At 31.7% G+C, this 22,516-nt stretch overlaps 2 protein-coding genes across 2 annotated transcripts; both read left to right on the forward strand.

The window, feature by feature from the left end:
* Positions 1–3,728: 3,728 nt before the first annotated feature.
* LOC132951099 (E3 SUMO-protein ligase ZBED1-like) lies at positions 3,729–8,411 on the forward strand. The gene is made up of 5 exons (XM_061022818.1): positions 3,729–3,742; positions 5,411–5,626; positions 6,403–6,899; positions 6,999–7,996; positions 8,085–8,411. Exons 1-5 carry the CDS (start codon positions 3,729–3,731, stop codon positions 8,409–8,411), a joined length of 2,052 nt encoding a protein of 683 aa, XP_060878801.1.
* Positions 8,412–9,496: 1,085 nt separating this feature from the next.
* Positions 9,497–10,555, forward strand: LOC132951108 (zinc finger BED domain-containing protein 5-like). Its single transcript, XM_061022829.1, has one exon. The coding sequence runs from the start codon at positions 9,497–9,499 to the stop codon at positions 10,553–10,555; it is 1,059 nt and encodes a 352-aa protein (XP_060878812.1).
* The last annotated feature ends 11,961 nt before the right edge of the window (positions 10,556–22,516 follow it).

Genomic DNA, 22,516 nt, shown 5'->3' on the forward strand with positions numbered 1-22,516 from the left:
GTCTTACAAATGTATATTTATCATTATTTAATACTGCAATGTCTTTTCCGCATTCAGACGTTATAATTTTTAAGTTTTCTATCATACTTAATATTACAATATATTACACACTATATTATTACGTTGTTACCGCTCTGTCCAACAAACAACTGAATTACGTAAACTATCTGCAGATTCGTAAACCACGATATCGTATTTATTATCTTTCTAACTAAATATTATGATAAACGACAACAGGAATTCAAGGCCCCTGTACTTACAATATTATATGGAAATCCATAGATAAACTATTTTTTTAAATTATATTATCGAATATATATACGTAGTTTTATTTCGGGACGGCACTGAACGGCAACGTCGCTCTAAAAATCGTTCTCAATCGTGTTATCAAAAAGTTACAACGTTCGTCCTCAATCGTACTGTACCGGCCTATAAAACCGTTAAATTTGACCTGATAGTTTGATTTAAATACTAGCTAAATATTAATAGAATAAAACTTCAATCAATCTCTGTTGATTTAATGATGAGACACCCAATCGTCTTTTCTATCGTTCAATTGTGCAGCCGTCTGCTTTTCCTAAAAATTTTTAAAAAAATCATGACTTTTTATATAAACTATTTCAGTACATTAAATTTATTCCTTTATGATACCTTCTTGCGTAATTTCCCGTGAATAAGTGTGCCCAAAACATTTCCAAAAAAGTTTCAATAAACATTTGTTTAAGTTTTTAAGGTTTTTTTAAGCTGAATTTATTGATTTTCTATGTCAGTAGACATTTTAACTGTCATTATATCTACTGTTAAATATGGTTCTTTAATTAATTCATAACTTATTTGAATTCATAATTTATAATTTTATTAACTTATTTTTTTTTAACAAAAAATACCCGTCACGATCCATTTTTATAGATACCACTGGCTTAGACTTTAGACCTAATAACTTGCTAATTTTTGTATTATAGTTTGTTTATATTATATCACGCTTGTTATTTGCCTAGTTTAGTAACTCACAGATATTATATGCCTACAATAAACTATTGTATTATCAAATATTTGTGGACTAGTGTTCACACTTGACATAAGTATGCATCTGAAGTAAAAATTATAATTATTAAGATATTTATTTTTTTTTTTTTTATTTAAGAAAATTTACAATCTATATATACATTTATATAATAAGTAAATATGATGAGATGAATATTACAGGACATGAAAATCTTGAGGGAAGGGAGTGTCCAGTGACACTACTTCCAATTTAAACTTAGTGGGTAGGTAACTTTATAATGATAGGACTAGGCATTATTTAATAAATCACGTGGCCATTTGCGTTTGAGGCGACGAGGGGTGTTATCAGGTATTGTGCAAGAAGAAAGTTTAGATATGAGTGGGTTTGGATGGTTAAAGGTATTTTTATGAAATTTGTTATAATGATAAGAGGCAAGAGTGGATATTGATGGTATGTTAAGATCATGATGTAGGGTGCGGTTGCTAACGTACCAGGGAGCATTAGAGAGGACACGCAGAGATATTGATTGGAACGCTTGGAATTTGATTAGGCTTGAATGTTTAGTGGTACCTCATAGTTGAATTACGTAAGTCATTGCTGGACGTAATATTTGTTTATATATTAGTGTTTTGTTATTTAAAGAGCTTTTGGATCGAAGAAGTGGTCTTAATTTGTGAAGCCTGAGGTTAAGGGAAGTTCTTTTAGCTTTGATGTGATTAGCCAAAGTTAGTCTTTTGTCGAGAAGGAGTCCTAGGTATTTAACGGAATCGACAATGGGAATTGTTTAGTTATTTATGTAAACTGGAGGAATTGTTGTAGGCCTGAGGGTAAAAGTGATTTGAGAAGATTTATTTTCATTAAATTTAATTTTCCATAAGCTGAACCAATCTTGTAGTTGGGTTAGGTGGTCTTGGAGGTTGTTTGTAGTGGTGGCTATTTCGGAGTTGGTTGATATTATGGCTGTGTCATCGGCGAAGGTAGCTAGAGTAGTGTTGATATATTGTGGTAGATCTGCTGTATATATATTATAGAGAGTCGGGGAAAGAATACTACCTTGAGGGACGCCTGCTTTAATAGGATGTGGGTCAGAAGTTTCGTCTTCACATCTTACTGAAAAAGTACGGTTTGATAGGAAGGATTTGAGTAAGAGGAATAACGGAGTGGGTAAAAATAATAATTTGAACAGTAGTCCTTCATGCTAGCCCTGATCAAACGCCTAAGCAACATCAAGAAAGACCCCAGAACAAATTTTTTTTTGTTCAAGAGATGAGGCAATAGTGTCGACTAGTCTGTGTAGTTGGTGGAGAGAGGAGTGCTTACTCCTAAAGCCGAATTGAGCGTTTGGAATACTTTGTTTCTCGTTAAGTATCGGATAAATTCTTTTTAATATGATTTTTTTCTAAAAATTTTGAGAAGGTAGGAAGTAAGCTAAAAGGCCTATATGAGGATGGTTGGTCAGGAGGTTTTCCTGGCTTGTAGATTAGGATGATAACTGAGTGTTTCCAGGAGGGAGGGATATAGGATAGACGAAGAATGCTATTGTAAATATAAGTGAGAAGTAAGATTGCTTTCTTAGGCAGGTATTTAGTAATAGTATTGGTTATCAGGTCGTGGCCTGGGGATTTATTATTTTTTAAGTTTTTAATGATATTTAGGACTTCAGAAGGGGAGGTATGTTTTGTAGGGAGACACATTGGGAGGGTGTTTAGAAGTGATGCTTCAATATTAGAGTAGTGGCTTCTAGTGAGAAAGTTTGGATGTGGTGAGAATCTATTTTCAAGATCTGATGCGAATAAGTTTGCTTTGTCAAGATTTGACGAGGCTAGCGAGTTAGGGAGTCGGGGTACCGTAGGGGAGGTATTTTACTTTTTTCCTTTAGGATATTTTTAGTGGATTTCCAAAGATAGTTGTCTGTATTAGAGAGCGATTCCAAGTAGTTGTGAAATTTGTCAGAATTGTATTTTCAAAGAATATTTTTTAAGGAGTTATTGAGAGTGTTGAAATGCTTTTTACCACTCGGCAAGTGTGTTTTTTGCCATATACGGCGGGCAATTATTTTCTGTAATGAGTTGTATTATGTGTGAGGGTAAAACATTGGTTGTGTGAGTGGTGGAAGAGTTGTTCTTAGAAGCATCAAGTGCAGCATCTTGGATGATATTTGTGAAAGAGTGTACTGCAGTATCTAAGTCAGATGGGTTCTTTAAAGGGATGTTGAGAGTGATGGCATTTTCTATAGTTTGACTAAATTTTTTTCCAGTTTGTTTTGCCCGGAGTGATAGTTGGGTAGTTTTTTGTAGCAGTTAAAGTATCGTTTAGAGTGAGTAATATTGGTGTATGGTCAGAAGAGAGGTCTGAGGAATTGGTAATAGTGTACTTTATGTGGCTAGGGAGCGTGGTGATAAAAAAGTCTAGAGCGTCGGGACGTCTATTGGCATGTGAGGGCCAATATGTAGGGTAAGGAGGAGATATTATTTTAAGATTGTGATCGAGGATAAATCTGTTGAGTGTTCGACCTCTAGTATTAGGTTGACTAAAACCCCACTGGGGATGTTTGGCGTTGAAGTCCCCACCTACCAGGAAGTGAGTACCGAGAGAATTAAAGAAGTGATCGAAATCATTGGGATTTAATTTAGTTACGGACGGATGTAAGTCGATGAGATAGTGGTAGGAATATGATTTAGTGTTAGGGAGATGTTAGTGGACTGTATGACGTTATTTTGATATGGGGGAAGAATGGTATGTTAAATACTTGACTTTAATAATATTGCAGAACCCGCGTGGGAAGAGCCATCGGGATGGTTACATTGATATGTAGTATAGCCAGGAATGTTAAAGGAAGAGTTTGGTGTCAGGTGTGCTTCACAGATGAGTAATCTGATAACTATAATTTTTTTCCCTTCCGAAATATGTAAGTATTATTTCAATCAATATAAATTTCGAAAAATAAGGTCAATATAAAATATAAGTCCATATTTACTTACATGTTACACAGGCACATATAGTTAAATATATTATATTTGGAAATTCCACTCTAGTCATAATTTATGAATCCTAACGGATTTTTATCTTTGGAAATGGTATCCCTGACAATTGAAAAAACATGGAATATGTAGATTACATATTATATCCGGCTTTTTATGCTATAAATACAAAAACAGGGAGTGGGGATGAGCGTTTCGCAAAAAACACTTAGCGCTCGTTGGCTGCCACTCATCGGTCTTCATTAATCAATGAACCATCTGGTCAGAGTGACGTCCGGAGAACTTAAGCGATCATTCAGCGAACCTCCAGCACACCATCACACTATCACAGTGACTTTATACTCTTTTGTAAGTGTTAACCTAACCTTTATTTTTTTTTTACAAATTAATTCAATTTTTTTTTTGATTAAACCGCAACACTTAAAATAAAATAAGTTTTTAATGAAAAATCGTGTTATTGACCGATTTTCAGAACCAATTAAAAACCGTCGGTATTTAATTTTGTTAATTTATTTCTGGAGAAAAGTGGGTAGGCCCGGGCCTACCAGGCCTACCCGCTGGCTACGCCACTGAGTTAAACATATTAGTTGTTCAGATCCAAATTTTGAAAGAACTACAAGCCGTCCAGTAGTATTTTTGACATTCCAAACATCAGACGAAAGCTTAAATGATTTACAAATATTTTTAAATCGACGATTATCCATTGAAAAGTTTGCGGTAACATCTCTTCAAATACACTTCTTTGTAGTAATACCAAAACAATAACTTCAAAATTATCACCTCTTCATATCTCTATAAAAGTTTTATATTGGAATAGTAAGAATTACACTTTTTGTATGTAAAAGTGGTATTATTGATTATAAATTGTATTTATAATCATTGATAAATGGTAGGACTGTGCGATAGTATCGATTAATCGATGATTTTTATTAAACAGAATCATCCGATGTATCGAATACAATCGATACATCGATACTATCGGATTATCGATACATCGATACTATCGGATTATCGATACATCGATACTATCGGGGTAATATCATCGTCGCTTATCAGTTATCATATTGGTTAAAAAAAACAATTTTGTTTCTATTTATAACATTAATTATCATTTCAAACCACAACAATAACAATTACCAATATGTTCTACTCAATAGTCTTTGATGTCACATACAACATACTCACATTGTCACGAATTGTGTTTATAACTTCGGTATCCACGAGATCACAACTGTCTGAGGTAAGTTGGTTTTTTAATTGAATCTATAGAAGAATATATATTATATAGAATATAAACAGTATAAAATCATGATGGTTTTCTATCATTTGTTTCATATTCTAGCCTCTAGCATCTAAAATCTTAATACATCTACCATACTTGATACATCCATAGCTCATAATTCATATTATTTGCATACTTCAGTCATACTCCTACACCTAAATTGAGTGAGGTATGGCAAGTATTCACAAAAAAAGTATATGAAAACAAAGCAAAATGTAACAAGTGCAAAAAGAGCTACTCAAATTCTGGAACAAATACAACCAATTTATGGTCACATCTAAAATCAAAACACATCCAAAAATTTACAGAGTTAGACAACATCAGAAGGTGCTTACCTCAACTAAATAGTAACAATAAGTAAGTCATCAATTCTGTTATTTATAATGATTTATAAACATGAGATGTTTCATTGTTGTATTCAAAACAACAATAATACATTATTTCCAAAGGTAGGCAAGTTATGGAAATATTTAACTGTAGCAAGTTAAGTTTATTCAATTAAATGACATACAGTTAAAACTGTTCAAAGTTAAAAGTTAACAAAAAACCATTTAACTCGATAAGTTTATAGTTAAGAATTTAAGATACAAAATAAAATGAACTTAACCCTGTTAAAAAGAAAGTTGATGGTCTATTTTCAATTAAGTATTTAAAAAGTGTGTATTTTAAATACTGTCTTAGTCTATTGGACCTATTTCTATTTGAAAATCAAATACTTTTCAAAATTCAAACAAATTATTCGTCAATCGCCACATGTTTTTTTGAAAGATTTGCCATTTTATTTATAACATTTTATCACTCATTAATGGTACAAAAATATCTAATAGGTACCTAGTTTAATGTAATGTTACAATTTTAAATTAGTACATTGAAAATGAATACCGACTAGTAAAAAGTAAAAGTAAAAACATATTTAAATAAATAATTGCCCAGTATTTGTATTTGTTCTTAAATGATTTTTCTTAAAATTATTTGAAATGTATTCAAAATACTTACTGAATAGGTAGATGTATTTAAATATAATTTTAAAAGAATCTTTTACAAGACTGCGTCTGACTGCTGATTAAACGATAAACACTAAACAGTATTGTAATTTGTTTTTGTTAAATGTTTATTTATAATCTCTTTTCTAGTTCACAAGAAGATTCATTTCTTGAGGATGATGAAAGTCTTATTATTAGTGGCGATGAAAATATAAACAGTCAAACTCCATCTACTTCTAATTCAACTTGGATACAACCAGTCTTATCTTCCAAAACAACTCAAAAACATAAAAGTTTAAATAATCAAACTTTGATGTCGGCATTTACTATCACTAAAGCTTCACAATGTAAAATTGATGCAGCATTAGCTTATTTTATTGCAGTTGACATGATGCCTTACAATCTTGTGACCAAAGATGGTTTTAAAATGTACACAAACGCCTTAAACGCAAGCTACCATATACCAAGTCGAAAGACTCTTACTGATTCCAGAATACCAAATTTATATAAAGATACTAAGACTATCATTGAGTCGATTGTGAATAAAGTTTGTTTTATGTCATTCACTAAAGATTGTTGGACTTCTGGATCCAACCAACCGTTTTTAGCTTTAACTGGGCATTATATTGATTCTAAATATAATTTGGGTAAATTAAAATATTACAATAATATAAAAACATTACATTAAAATTCAAAGTTTTAACTTTTAAGTTTTAACTGTGTAAATTCTTAATACTATGTTACAGGTTCCGCATGCTTAGGTTGTATAGAACTGTCAGAAGACCACACTGGAGAAAACTTGGCAGACACTCTACAATTACTTTTATTGGATTATAATTTGTCTGTTTCTACCAAAAATGTTTGTGCTTTCACAACTGATTGTGGTTCTAATATTATAAGGGCTATAAAAAACTTAGAAGTACAACATGTTCCTTGTTTTGGTCATGCTTTTAATACTGCAGTTGGAAACATATTCAAACTAGAAGAGTTACAAATTGCTGTAAATAAAACACAGAAAATACAAAACATTTTTGCTCATAGCTGGCAAGCTGTCAGAGAGATGAAAATTGAACAAGAGCGTTTTGGGTTAAAAAAACTTAAACTACCATCTTATTCCAAAACTAGATGGTGGTTCCTTCTAGATTTAATTTCAGTGATTTTAGATCAAGAGTTAGGAATATCTAGTTTTCTCAAGACCTATAAAAGTGGACAGTTTAAGAAGTTGATATTATCTGATGACGAGATTGATGTTTTAAAAAGTATAACTATGGTTTTAAAACCAGTGCGAGAAATAACTGACCACTTGGCTGGTGAAAATTATGTAACTGCATTAGCGGTATATCCTGTTATATTTAATCTTAAAACAAAATTGTCAGAAGTTGTGAATACCAATAATATTGCTTTGAATTCTAATAAAAAATGTGTTGAAATTAAGAAAAAAATATTTACTACTATAATTGATGTTCTTGATAAACGATACAATAATAATATTGCGTTAAAGATATGTATGGTTTTAGACCCAAGGTTTAAAACTACATTTATTGCCGAAGAAGAAATACCGCAACTAACAAAAGTTATAATAGAATGTTGTTTAGAATCTTGGATGGAATGGTCCATGAAAGAATTACATAGTAAAGAAGATGGTAATTTTATTATTTCTGGTGATAACTGTCATTCAGTTACAACAAAAAAACAAAAAACTGGACTTTCTGCCATTTTTGATGTATCATCAAATCATGATGACGTAAGAATTTACTTTTAGATTTTAATTTGTATTTATAATTAAGTTAAAATAATAGTAATACAACTCAACAAATATTTTGCCTTTTCAGCTTCAAGATCAAGAAATCAGTTTGAGTACCAAAATAAACAGAGAAATTTGTTTGTACATAGAATTTTCAAAAGTTCCATATGAGCAAGATCCTTTGAAATGGTGGTCTTTAAATTGTACAACATATCCATTTCTAAGTGTATTGGCAAAAAAATATCTTACTATACAAGGTACAAGTGTGGCTTCAGAAAGAGTTTTTAGTAAGGGAGGATTAGTTATGACGGACCATAGAGCGTCATTAACTAATGACCATGTAAGTGAGTTGGTTTATTTATCAATGAACAATGCTCATGTTCCAAAACCTGTATTGTCTAACCTGTATGTTTAGAAAAGAGTTAAGAGGCATCAAATAAAATATTTTTATCTATGGATATAAATATATAATCTTCATATACAGATTAATAACAATAAGTAATATTGTACCCAATTATTGAGTAATACTAATACACCATACACTAACACAGTAATATGGTTCATAGCAGTGTTGAGATTTTTTTAAACATCTAAATTAATTAAACATGGTTTTGTTTAAATTTGAAACAAATTATTTAATAACAACAAAAAAAAAAAAATTTATTTTTGTTGTCAAATAAACGAATTTATAAAATGTATATAACAATAACTATAGTTTTTACTAATTCAAATTACCAACTAATTACTAATAGAAGAATAAATGTATACGATTAGTTATAATTAATTAAATTAATTGGATAAGAATCCACTTCGTAACCTGGGAAGATTTGCATTAAATTTTATTTTATTCCGAATATATCGGTTAATCGATACTATCGGTTAATCAATACCCTAGACTAATATATTAGTCCGTGTTCGATACTATCTTGGTACATCTCAAACAATCGATTAATCGATACAATCGGTAGTTTTAACACAATCGACTATCGACCACTAAAAGTGACTATCGCACAGCCCTAATAAATGGTGGTGTGTAGTAAAGTAATAGCATTATATATATTGAGTATATATAGTATAGAGAGACCATCTTGCCTATATTATAATAGGTACGTAATGAATTAGTTCACCAGAACTGTTAATAGAGCACGCACAGGGCCGGATTAAGCCAACATTATACACTAGTGCTAACGCAGCGGTTCCCAAACTGTGTGGCGCGTCACCCAAAGGAGACGCGAGCACTTATCAAGGGCGGCGCGGCGCGCGGTTAGAATTTTATACATATTGTTATTTTTAGATCAATTTTATGTCCGATAAAAATTTTGTAGAGACCATTATCTTATCTTATCCATACACGACACACGTTTATTACAAAATAATAAATTACAGTTATTCAGTATTATAACTGTCGTATTCTCGTAGTAACGAAGTGTGTAATATATGAGCGTACACTTTATTAGTAATACTTTATTTTATTTCGTGCTATTTTTTTCCATCATTAATATGGAAAAATTTCTTAATATTGAATCGAAACGTAAACAAAATGAGGACAACTGTAAAGAAGAAAATAAACGTAAGTTTAGAAAATATGATAATAATTACTTAGATTTTGGGTTTACTTACATTACAATAGATAACGAAGAACGTCCTAAGTGTATTATTTGTTTGAAAGTATTAGCTGCAGATAGTATGGTACCCAACAAATTAAAACGTCATTTAGAGACTAATCATAGTACATTAAATAATAAATCACGTGATTATTTTGTAAGACAACTTGCAAAATTAGAAAAACAATCTTCTAGTTTCGTTAAACAGACAAGCATTCCATCTAAAGCTCTTTTGGCTTCATATAAAGTAGCATTTCGTATTGCACAATGCAAAAAACCTCATACGATTGCCGAAGACCTTATTTTACCATCAGCAATAGATATGGTTTCTACTCTGATAGGAGAATCTGTAGCAAACCAACTTAAAAATATACCTTTGTCTAATAATACTATTAGTCGGCGAATTCAAGATATCTCAGATAATATAAATGATCAGCTTATTGATAAATTAAGAAATAAAAATTTCGCGATTCAGCTTGATGAAGTGACCGATAATAATAAAGACGCATATTTAATATGTTATGTTCGGTTTATGGATGGAGTAGATATTATAGAAGAATTATTATTTTGTAAATCTATATTAAGTGGTACTAAAGCTAAAGACCTATTTCATATCACTAATAATTTTATGGATCATAATAATATTAAATGGGAAAACTGTTTGGGCGTGTGTACAGATGGAGCTCGAGCTATGTCTGGTCAGTACGGTGGACTTCAGGCTTTAATTCGACAAAAAGCTCCAGAAATGATATGGACTCATTGTCTTATTCATCGAGAGGCTTTAGCGTCACAAAATATAAATTGTTCTTTAAATTGTGTACTTGAAATAGTTATAAAAGTAGTCAACTATGTAAAAACAAGACCTGTTAAAGCAAGATTTTTTCAAAAACTGTGTGAAGAAATGCGTACAGAACATACAACATTGCTGTTTTACTGTAATTCTTATTTTGTATAGAATAAAATATTAAGTTTACTGTTTTTTTTTGTCATCAAAATTTAAATTTAAAACTAATAAATATTATATATTGAACAATTTTTAACCTATTTTATTGAATATTCTTTGAGGGAGGCGTGAAAAAAATTTTTAATTATTAGGGAGCCTTGAATGAAAAAAGTTTGGGAACCGCTGGGACTAGACAAAACAATTTAGGCGCCCTTAAAAGATTCATGTTACTCTATACACTTAATTTTTTTTCTATTCTTAATACTAGGTATCTAATTGTTTCACTTCATAATTCATAGGTTAGCAGGTCTTTGATATCTCAATAATTTTATGGCATTATTCATCCTCATTACACATATTTTATATTATGTATGTTGTATGTATTTCTTTAATACAACTTATAAATATTTATACACAAAAGTAATGTTACAAACTTACAAATATTACAATATATTTTTCAAGGTATGAAATATGAATATACATTTATGAAATTTATATTATATTTAATTATTATATATAACTTATTAGAGAAACTTTTTTTTTCTTGATTTTAAGGTGACAAAAATCATTTATAATTTCATCTAAATTTAGTATTTTTAATAAATCTGACTCAATACTTAATTGAGAAAGTGCATTTAAACGGTTATCTTTCATTGAAGATCTCATATAATTTTTCACTCTTTTTAACACTGAAAACGACCTCTCTCCCGTACAATTAGAAACAGCAGTAGGTACTTAAGTACATTCTTAAAATTATTTCCACATTTGGAAAGATTCCATCTAATGCCTCACCTTTTATATATTTTAACATAATACATGCTGGTGATACAGTAGAAATCTCTAATAGCTCGTTTTCTGTTAAAATAAGTTTTCTAAATTGGAAGCATTCATCTTCAAGTAATTTAGAAGATTGAATATCTCTTGGAAATTTCTGAGCTAAATAATTGTAACATGTTTGTTTTATATCATGTAGACTATGGTCCTTATATTATAGTGTTGGAATCCAACCATATACTTCAAGAATAGATGAATATGCTTCACATCTTACATATAATTGTGTCTTTAATAAATCAATTATAACTAAATAAATTTTAGTTTTATAATTCCAATCTGCATCAAATGTTTCTTCATCTGTTTCTGTATTGCATTTAACAAACATTTTCTAAAAAAAATATTATGATGCATTATGTACATAAATGTATAAGTAGTATTATACCTTTCTCTTTTTTATTCTTTTTTTTTCCTGTAGATAAGATGAGCAACCACCATTTTGATTATTTTTTAAAAAAAAAACAATAAAATCCTTCAATTTTAATACATTTATATTTTATACAAAAAAATGTAATATTAGAATATATAAATGTAGTAAATAGTAGTATAAAGCGTTAAAATTAAAAATAAAAAAAACAAAGAGGTACCCTAGATAAATTGATAAAAAAAAATTCACAATAAAAATGTATACAAAAACGTAACAAAATTTTATTCATACATTTTGTTTTTTTAAATGGTCTTGAAAACATTGTATGCAAACCGATGGTTTTGATGTGCAAAGACTGCAAAAGGTTGTTACTTTCTTAGCCTTGTTTAATGCTTCCCTAGAAATAATAAATTAAAAATCTAAAATTCATATTATTTAAAAAAATATATTTTGAACTCACTTGTATCCTAGTTCATTTGAAAATGTTGCATAGCATTCAATACACCTTTTTCTTTTTTTTCTGTTTCTTGAACATTTTTCTTCTGTCTCCTCGAGTTTATGTTTTATTATTTGTCGTCTTTGAAATCTATTTTCAAGAGGTTGTTCAGAATTTGAAACAAGTAAAGATGTAGGTTTTAATTCAAGGAGTTTATCTCCAAGCACTTCACGAAATTTATGTATGGTGAGTTTATTTCGAAAATTTTGTTCATTATACATAATTTGAGCATTTACTACAAATGTATTTAAAATTATCTCAGTTGCTACCTTGTGATACCACCGAACACTCTTTTTCATAAGAGTGCAGTACGACGCTAACTGATCCGATAAATCTATTCCTGCTTTTCCAGCATTATAGAATAATATGATATCTGGTTTAAATATATCTTCTTGATTCCTATTTTTCTTCTCAGTGTTTGAAATATTTAATTGATGTCGCGTTGAAAGTAAGTAAATGTCACGTTTATCTTTAAATTTAGATACTACAATACCAGAATCATTTTCCAAACCGACAAATTCCCCTTTTTTCAATTTTTTTTGCAATCACTGTTTTTGGTAAAAAACATCTATTTTTTCTAAGAGTTCTAACCAAATGAGTGTCTTGCCTTAAAAGTGTTTCCGCTAGTGGAACAGACGTATAAAAGTTATCAGTGACAATAGTACGTCCTTCGTTCAGGTAATTTTCATACAAAGAAGTTACTATTGTTTCACTCAACGCTTCTCCGGGTTTAGATTGTTTTCCTTCGTATATAATAATTTTATACCTGTAACTATTAGTCCCACATACTTTGAAAAATTTTACGCCATATTTATGTGTTGTTTTTGGGATGTACTGCCGAAATTTAAGTCTGCCTCGATTCTCGAAAAGGTATCATAGATTCGTCTACTGCAATTATTTCTTCAGGTTTATGTATATTTTTTACTAAATCATTTGCCATATTAAGTAATTTTCTAACTTTGTATAAGCGATCGGTTTTGTCAGCAGTCTCATTGTCCTCAAAATGCCAAAACCTAGGAATGAGTTCAAATTTATTCCGACTCATAGTTTTTGGTGCAACACCATTTTTATAACGTCCAGCTTTGCTTCAATAGTCAGCTATTGAATTCATTTTTACGAGTCCCATCCACATCAAAAGTCCCATAAATTTGTCCATATCATTTTTGTTTTTTGGTTGCCAAAATGAGTAGGATAAAAAAGAGATTTCTGGAACCTCAACCTGCTGGTTCAACCCTATACCTGATGGCTCAACCCGTGTACACCGTTGCTCAACCCATGGTTGCGCTTCTGCTCAACCCACGGGTTGAGTCAATCTATCACATACGTATACGACATTCCCCCCGCCACCTCACTCTTCCTATACCCCCACCATCTATCACACACTAATACGATATACCATAAGTACGGCCATAGATACATACATTCATATCACATCACACACACACACATGATTCCAGTATTCCATATAGCATACAAACAAGCCGCCCAGTCCTTTATTCATTAAATTACATATGAACACACACACAAATACATACAAAAATATTATATATAATCAAATTCGAATAACATCTCGCTAAGCATACGTTAGACATGAGAATAAATCTCAAACACACACACAGACATAAACTTGTAAAAATATTTATTTTCAAAATATACACGTCGAAATATAGGTTGTATTACATTCGCTTGCATTCACACATTCTTCTCCCCGACAACATACAGAAATATTTATAATATATATATGTACTAGCTGTCCCGACACGGCATTGCCCGCGTATTAGTTGGTTTTTTGGCATTTTCGTAGGCCATGTATAAGTGTTATTATATATGAGAAAATTTAAAAGTAATAGGTAAAGTATCTAAATGTTGAAATTAAGCACAAACCAACATATATATTTTCTGAATTCACATTTTATTCATCTTATATTAAATTATTGTTTATAATCAGTGACCTACTTACAAAATATACTATATACATTAAAAACATACAAAAATAAATTAAATTATTAAAACTAAAAATTATATAAGTACTACTTTGTGTACAACATTCCTGGTTAACCTGTCTTTCGCTAACACGAAGAGATTTGATGGTTTTCCTACACGTGAGCAGGCAACATATAGCTGTCCATGAGAGAAACATGTGTTTTCCAAATCCAAACCGCAAATAGACATTGTTTGGCCTTGAGATTTATTTATGGTCATCGCAAAAGCTAAACAAATCGGAAATTGGAGCCTTTTAAATGGTATTGGAGATTCCGACGCCATCAGTGGAATACGTGGCAACAGGACGATATCTCCTTTAAATTTTCCCGACAAAATTGTTGCTTCAAGAATATTTTCGGTCATTTTTTTTATGACTAAACGTGTACCGTTACATAATTGAGGTGGGTTTAAATTACGTAGAAGAATGATTGGTGAACCAATTTTCAATTGAAGGTTATGTGGTGGCATTCCTGGTAAATCCAGATGATTCAAAAATTCAGTTGGAAAATTTACGGTTTCGTTTTCATCAATCACTGTGTCGATTGATTTAAAAGTCATCAAATCACCGGGCAAAATCTGTTGTATATGGAAGTTAATTTCGTTCACATCAACATTTCTTGCTGCCAAAATAGCACGATTACAGAGCCAATTGTGATCTAAATAATAATTCAGTATATCCGGAAAGACACTCTCAATTAGTTCATTTCTCGTTTCAACAACAGTGCAGAAAATATCTGGTAATTTTATGTATTGTGTATTTTGATGCAACTCAATTTCACCATTTCCAATATCCAGCAATTGTTTTGAAAATACTTGTGCCGTTAGATCATTTTGCAATTGTACTCGCATATTCATAGTCAGTCGAAGTTCCTCAACACTTGTCCATAAAAACGATTGTTTTAAGCATGCGTTGATCTCATCGGCAAAAGTAGAGTGAGGAATAACTGGTAAAGTCTGCCGGAAATCACCGGACAGTAGTAAAACAGTAAAACAGTACTACCGAAAAGTTTATTGTTGCCTTTTAAATCTTGCATAGTTCTATGAAATGCTTCAAGTGAATGTTTATGAGTCATAGTACACTCAGCCCAAATTATTATTGCACTCTTTTGCAACACTGTAGCCATTCCGCTTTTTTTTTAATGTTACACATTGCGTTTGGTTTGTTATGAATGTCTAATGGTAACTTCAATGCTGAATGTGCTGTTCGTCCACCATCTAACAAAGTTGCAGCAATGCCCGACGATGCAATTGCCAAAGCAATTTTCTGTTGGGAACGTGTCTTTGCAAGAATTAATGATATTAAGAATGTCTTACCTGTTCCACCTGGTGCGTCTAAGAAAAAAAACCCACCTTGGTCAGCATCAACGGTCAGCATTATCCGATTATAAATATTTTTTTGTTCGGCCGTCAGTAATGGCTCATTATTCACAATAATTGTAGCTAAATCGATGTCGTTGTACTGTTTTTCTCGTTGCAAATCAGTGTTAACTAAGTCGGCAGCCGGGCGATCAGGTGATGACATTCCATAATGACTAAGTGGCAAATTTGAAATTAAAATACATAAATCTTCGATCAACACTAATGCTTCATTATACATCTCTGGTGTGAAATCTAAATTTGGACATTGATTTGTTCGTCTAATTCGATGCAGTGTGTCTTCAGTCATATAATTCTTATATTTTTCCCACAGAGTCGATGATTGTGTTGGAAAACATGTTGTCAAAATTATTGCAAATAGTTGACGAATATTATTCGGTGTGGATGTCAACGCTGCATCAGCAAGTGTCAAGTCCCAATGATTATCTGTTTCCAGTAGTTGCAACTCGGAACATGCATCTTGATATGTATTGAATACTCGATCGTTCACTGTTCGCAATTATACGAAAGATGTTGGTCCGGGAATATTCACCAGCAATAAACGCAAAAAGAAGCATTCACGTTTTTTAGGATGTACAGTGTCGTCCCAATGTCTTAGCTTTAAATATGCCTGGGATCGATGGATGTGGTTTTCCTTGCTTACGGGGCTCCCACTTTTTCCCTATTTTATTCCATGTAAAATAGCGTGGAACATCGGTATATAATAATGTTGTTGCAAATTGGCCGAATACATCAGATTTTTGACATAATGTAAAGAATTCAGTTAGAGTCGTTTTCGGTTTCTCAAATGCTCTTTGGAAAATATACTCGTTGACCGTTTTTAAGATGTACTGCAAGATGCTGGACAGAAGGTTCTCTTTCTTGTATGGGAAAACTGAAAATACGCCAGATAGCTTCGCTGCTGCTTATATATCTACCCATTTGGTATCTTGCTATTTCGTCATTTTTGTTTATATCTTGTATTTCAAATACGGCCAAATCACTACCTTTGTTAACATATTTACAAATGTACTTAATGGATTTGACGGAACTGCAAAACTCGACATTAATATGAGCCTTGTACGCTTTTGACAGCAATGGCGAGTACGGAACTACCCACCGATTATCAATTTCAACTTCATTTATAGAATTCGGCTTTCGCATTGTAAATGTGTGACCACCATGCTCAGGGTCTCTGCGGCGATACAATGGATAACCATCGATATCCGTAATAGTATCATTGGTAAAGGGTTTCGGGAAACGTTTCTTACACCTTCCTTCTTCCTTGCATGGTGATGTCATGTTAAAAGCACCACATGGTCCATTGATCATGTGACTGGTAACAATATCAAACAATTCTGAGTCAGTTAGTGGATCCGGAATTTCGGCAGAAATTATTTGGTCTATTTCTTCTGGACGGATTTTATCTTCAAGCCAAACCAAAATATGAGAATGAGGCAAACCTCGCTTTTGCCACTCAATAGAATACAGCCAGCAACGTGTGTTACCAAAAACTGAATCGATATCGTGACGATGTATTGATTGTTGGCCTGGTAATAACAAACTTTTTATTTCTTCCCAATTTGGATTACACGTAAATGTAACAAACAAATCAGGTGGACCGTAATGACGTACATAAGTCATCGCATCTTGTATGTATTCCTGCATGCTCCGTGGACTGCCGATGTAGCTTGAAGTTAAAATACATGCAGTTCCAATGTCATTGACGTTTAAATTTTCATCGATGTTTCCGGTGATAGCATCTCGTAAATGGATATATTCCTCTGATCTTAATTTAGCCTGGTTGTATCTAATATACCGTAAACGTTCACTTTCGATCTTAGCAAACATATCCACAACGTATTGATGGAATAGTTGACGATATCGAAGGATATAATTATCTTGATTAAGTCTAATCATCAATCGATGCGCGTAGTAGTTCATTGAACTAACTTTTTTATTGATTTCATTACCTAAAAAAAATGAGTTATTAAATGGTTATAAAAATTAAGAGTAAGAAATAAAAATCTCCAAAATAATTTATTAAATAGTATAGATTATTAAACGTACCAGTGATTAGATCACGCTGTTTTATGTTGATGTGATATTCATCCTGGCCTTGCCAGTATATTAGGGGATACTGAAGTGCGTAATACGAACGATGAAGGTCTGAAATTATATGAACAGTGCTGTCTCGTCGTATGATTTTGAGGTCTCTGTTGTTAACTGGATCACCAACCATAATAACAGCAACTTCATCTACGGTTGGCGCGTTGAACCTTCCAGCGTGTTCTCCTGAAGGTACTTTGTCGGCTTTGATGACAATTTGATAATTATCATTTCTTAATTGAGGCGATACTCTTTTAAATAATTGGATAAGTTGATTATAATTTTCAAAAAAGTTTTCCAAAGATTCCACAATTCCTCTCTCTTCTGCTTGTTCGATGACATTATGCAGGCACCGAGTTGTCACGCGTTCCTCACAACTGCCCATAAAATAAATTTGGAGAAACTTTGGATCATCATTAGGCATTGGCATTAATGACCCAATCTTGTGGTACACTTGGTCTTGGATTTTGAACGTAGTTACAAAATTATTTCCATTAGATGTGAGATCGCAAATTTTAGTTGCGCCAAAGGACGTCATTTAGAAGCAAGAATTGAATTTGCGTATCTTACGCAAAAATAATTTCGAATCGTCTGATTCGCCAGCAAGAAATGATTTTAAAGGTTCCGGTGGAATAGGAAGAGGTGCCAGTACAACTTTTCCAGATGCACAACACATACCAATCGTTTCATTGCGGAATTTTAACGCTTGACAATATTGGCATATTTTATCCATTGCACCAATTATAATTTTAGTATGTGTTGAGTAATTGATGTCTGGTGCATATTCGAACACAAGGCGAACGAATGATGCACGTGTTAATGCACGGTTGGTTTGTTGTCGCTCTCTTTCAAGTTCTCTAAATGTGGCTATGTGCCGTTCTCGCGCCGATCTTGTTCTCAATATATTTTGTCGTAGACGTTCATCACGCTGTTCTCGAGACTCTTGTCTGCGAATTTCTGCTGTTCTGATTTGTTGAGCTGCGTTTCTTGCTGCAATTTGTTCTTTCGATTCATGAGCTCTATTAACACGCATACGTCGTGCATTTTTACTACACTGATTGTTAAGGTTAGATTTCCACGGCATTATACTAAATTCAAAAAAAATTAAAGAATATTCAATACTAAACACTGCACAATAATAACACAATACAAAGTATTTATGGTCAGTGTGTAAGTAAAGTAAAATACGAAAACACTAAACCAATACAAATTAAACTGTATAAATAAAAATAACAAACGAAACTCGAGACGGCGCGATTAACTCGATAATGACTGACTCGGTTAGATTGTGGCGCTTTATATTAACTGATGAATACGTCGTACCGAACTTCACATTTTATACCTTTGAACATTTCTCGAAAACTCTATAACTTTCTTTATTACAATAATTGCAATGCAAAAAATAATATTGAGATAAAAACTATCCTATATATTTATTACAATAATTGCAATGCAAAAAATAATATTGAGATAAAAACTATCCTATATATTTATTACAATAATTGCAATGCAAAAAATAATATTGAGATAAAAACTATCCTATATATTACCAGTAGTTTTGGAGATTATCGCGAACATACATCGTGACACGAAATTTTTATATATACAGATTGAGATAAAAACTATCCTATATATTATGGAGATAATTCTCGGAACAATTCATATCTACACGCCGCCGACGATAAAACACACAATAGAAAAGAAGTCAGATTACAGTTAGCTATATAGATACTGTCGCGGTCGGTCAAGGGAAAACTCGAAATACACCATGCAATTATACAAATTTATTAAAAAGTTAATTAAAATATTTAAAATATTAAAAAAATTGAAATAAAAACTATCCTATCTTTTAAGTTGGACCAAATTACACACGGTGTAAACAATTTCATCAAAATCGGTCCAGTAGTTTCGGAGACCAGGTGATGGAAATCCTATAGATTTTTTTTTCTTATTATTCGATGATGATTTCATTAATTTATTGGTCGATGAAACTAACAGTTACGCTGAAAAAGAATTTTTACGTATTGGTCATCATCCGAGTTCACGTATATCGACGTGGAAACCCACGGATAAAGACGAAATGCTGACTTTTTTAGCTCTGATTATTCATACTGGTACGACAAAGCTAAATAGATTGAACGATTATTGGAAAAAGCACCATCTGTTTAATATAACTTGCTTTTCAAATTATATGAGTAGGGATCGTTTTTTAGTAATAATGCGCTGTTTTCATTTTGCTCAAAATATTGATGACCAAGCACAACCTTTAGATCGCTTGTACAAGGTAAGACCATTAATTAACTATTTTAATAATAAAATGAATACTATATACTATCCAAATAAAGAGCTTTCACTTGACGAATCGATGGTTTTGTGGAGAGGACGTCTTGTTTTTCGGCAATACATTCAAAATAAGCGCCATAAATATGGCATAAAACTATATATGTTAACAGAACCAGCTGGTTTAGTTCTAAAGTTTGCTGTTTATACTGGAGTATTCGATGATATGGGAGGACAAGGTCATGCTTCTAAAGTAGTTTTGCATTTGATGTCTGAAAAATTAGAAAATGGTCACTCCTTGTATATGGATAATTTTTACAACAGCTTTGATTTGGCAACTTCATTAATCCAGAAAAATACGAACTGTACCGGAACGTTGAGGTTAAATAGGAAAAATACACCAGTAGAAGTGAAACAGGCAAAATTGAAAAAAGACGAAACTATTGCTAGGTATTCAAATGGCGTGGTAATTGGAAAGTGGAAAGACAAAAGAGAGGTCGCTTATATATCAACGGAATTTAAAAAACAACCTGGTAGTTTCTACAAATAAACGTGGGCATAATAAAACTAAACCAGAACCTATCGTTAACTATAACAAGTGTATGAGTGGTATAGATCGTCAGGACCAAATGCAAAGTTACTATCCTTCCACTAGAAAAACTATACGATGGTACAAAAAAATTGGGATACATACTGTACAAATGTTGTTAATGAACTCATTTTACTTATATAATAAATATAAAATTGGATCTAATATGCCATTATACGACTATCGTTTATCTGTATTGAGTGTTCTTCTACCAAAAGATTATTATCGTCAAAAGTGAATCATATACCAAAAAAACACGAAGTTGGAAAAAATGGAAGAGCAATAAGAAAAAGATGTCAACTATGTTATACGCAGAAAATTCGAAAAGATACGGCATATTTTTGTGATGCTTGCCCAGAAAAACCCAGTCGGTGTCAACAACCATGTTTCCATACTTTTCATTCAAGAATAAATATTTAGTACAAGTAATTTATAAGTAGATTAAGTTAGTATTAAGTATAAAATTTCAATAATATTTAAGTTTTTTATTAAAAGTAAAAATGTGATTATAAAATGTTTGATAAGTTGTACACAATTGTTTTATAACCAATATTGTAATAAAGTATTAAAGTATTTGAATGATAATTATTTTTATTTATATATTTATACGATGACGCCCAATGGCTTCAAACAGCGTCTGGCTAAAAAATTATTCAATGACGCTGATGACGCCAATAGGCGTCATAAAAAAAAACACGTAAATTTGACCAGCACCGGGGAATGGGTATACAAAAATCAAGCCGCAGCGAACGTGTTAAGTGAGCACACAGTTTCTGCAGTTCATAATCAACATAAATCGCCACATTCGTTATCTCCACTTGTTCAACGTCAAACACCCATATTTTCACCACCAGATCAACACCAAACATCTGTATTTTCACCACCAGATCAACGCCAAACACCTGTATTTTCACCACAAGATCAACGTCAAACACAGGAGCTCTCTGAAAAAGGCATATACACCTATCCATTTTATAACTAAATGTTAAGAGTTAAGAATATAATAATATAATACGAAACATTTATTCATTATTTAATTAATAACATTTATTCATTACAGGGTTGTTTAATTATTTTTATTTTGTTTTTCATATTGCTCATATTTACTTCATAACTACAAGTCTACAAATATTGATTTTATCTACTCAAACAAAAAATGTTTAGCTTATGAATAAATTATGTTATATAATAATATTTATTAATAAACTGAATATAATTCAAATATATTATTTTATTTACTGGTATGGTAAATCTTTATTACCTAAATGTGCAGCATTATTTGTATTCAACACAATATATCATATTAATTTTTAAATAATATATCTTTCATTTAAAGAACTAATTAAAATTAATAGAATAAGAATTAACTTGGTAAAATGTTTTGTTTTACTTACCTAAGTGTGATAATAATCGTTCTTGAGGGCACACTGCTCTTCTATAATTGGTGTCTTTTTTCTGGATTTCTGGTCCTACTAACCTAACTAACTCTTCAAATGTCGATTTTTCCATTCTGTAAAAACTTTTAAAACGATCTGGATCATCTAGCTCTTTAAACACAGAGTATAGACCACGAGAATAGCAATTTTTACGCCAAAATGGATGGACCCAGTATTTTCGCACTATAGAACCTTGATTATAATTTAAATAATTTACTAAATTTACTGCAGCAAGAACGTCTTCATCCTCAGACGACATGATGGGAAATGAAAAAAAAATTGGAAATTATTTGTCATTAGAAAATCACGTCATTTTGGTGTAAGTCAAACAAATCACTTGTTACTAGTTGGTCATATCACGCGTCAGATCACGCGTCACGTTACTTTGGTGAGCGCTACCCCTAAGGTTACACCACAGCCGTCTCAATCAACATTCGCCAAACACCCCGCACCAGCACCTATGTAATGTGAGACGTAGATTATTCTAATATTTATAGGGAATTAAATAATTTATATTAAACAAAAA

This window comes from Metopolophium dirhodum, chromosome 1 (assembly GCF_019925205.1).
Source record: "Metopolophium dirhodum isolate CAU chromosome 1, ASM1992520v1, whole genome shotgun sequence".
Taxonomy (NCBI): Eukaryota; Metazoa; Arthropoda; class Insecta; order Hemiptera; family Aphididae; genus Metopolophium; species Metopolophium dirhodum.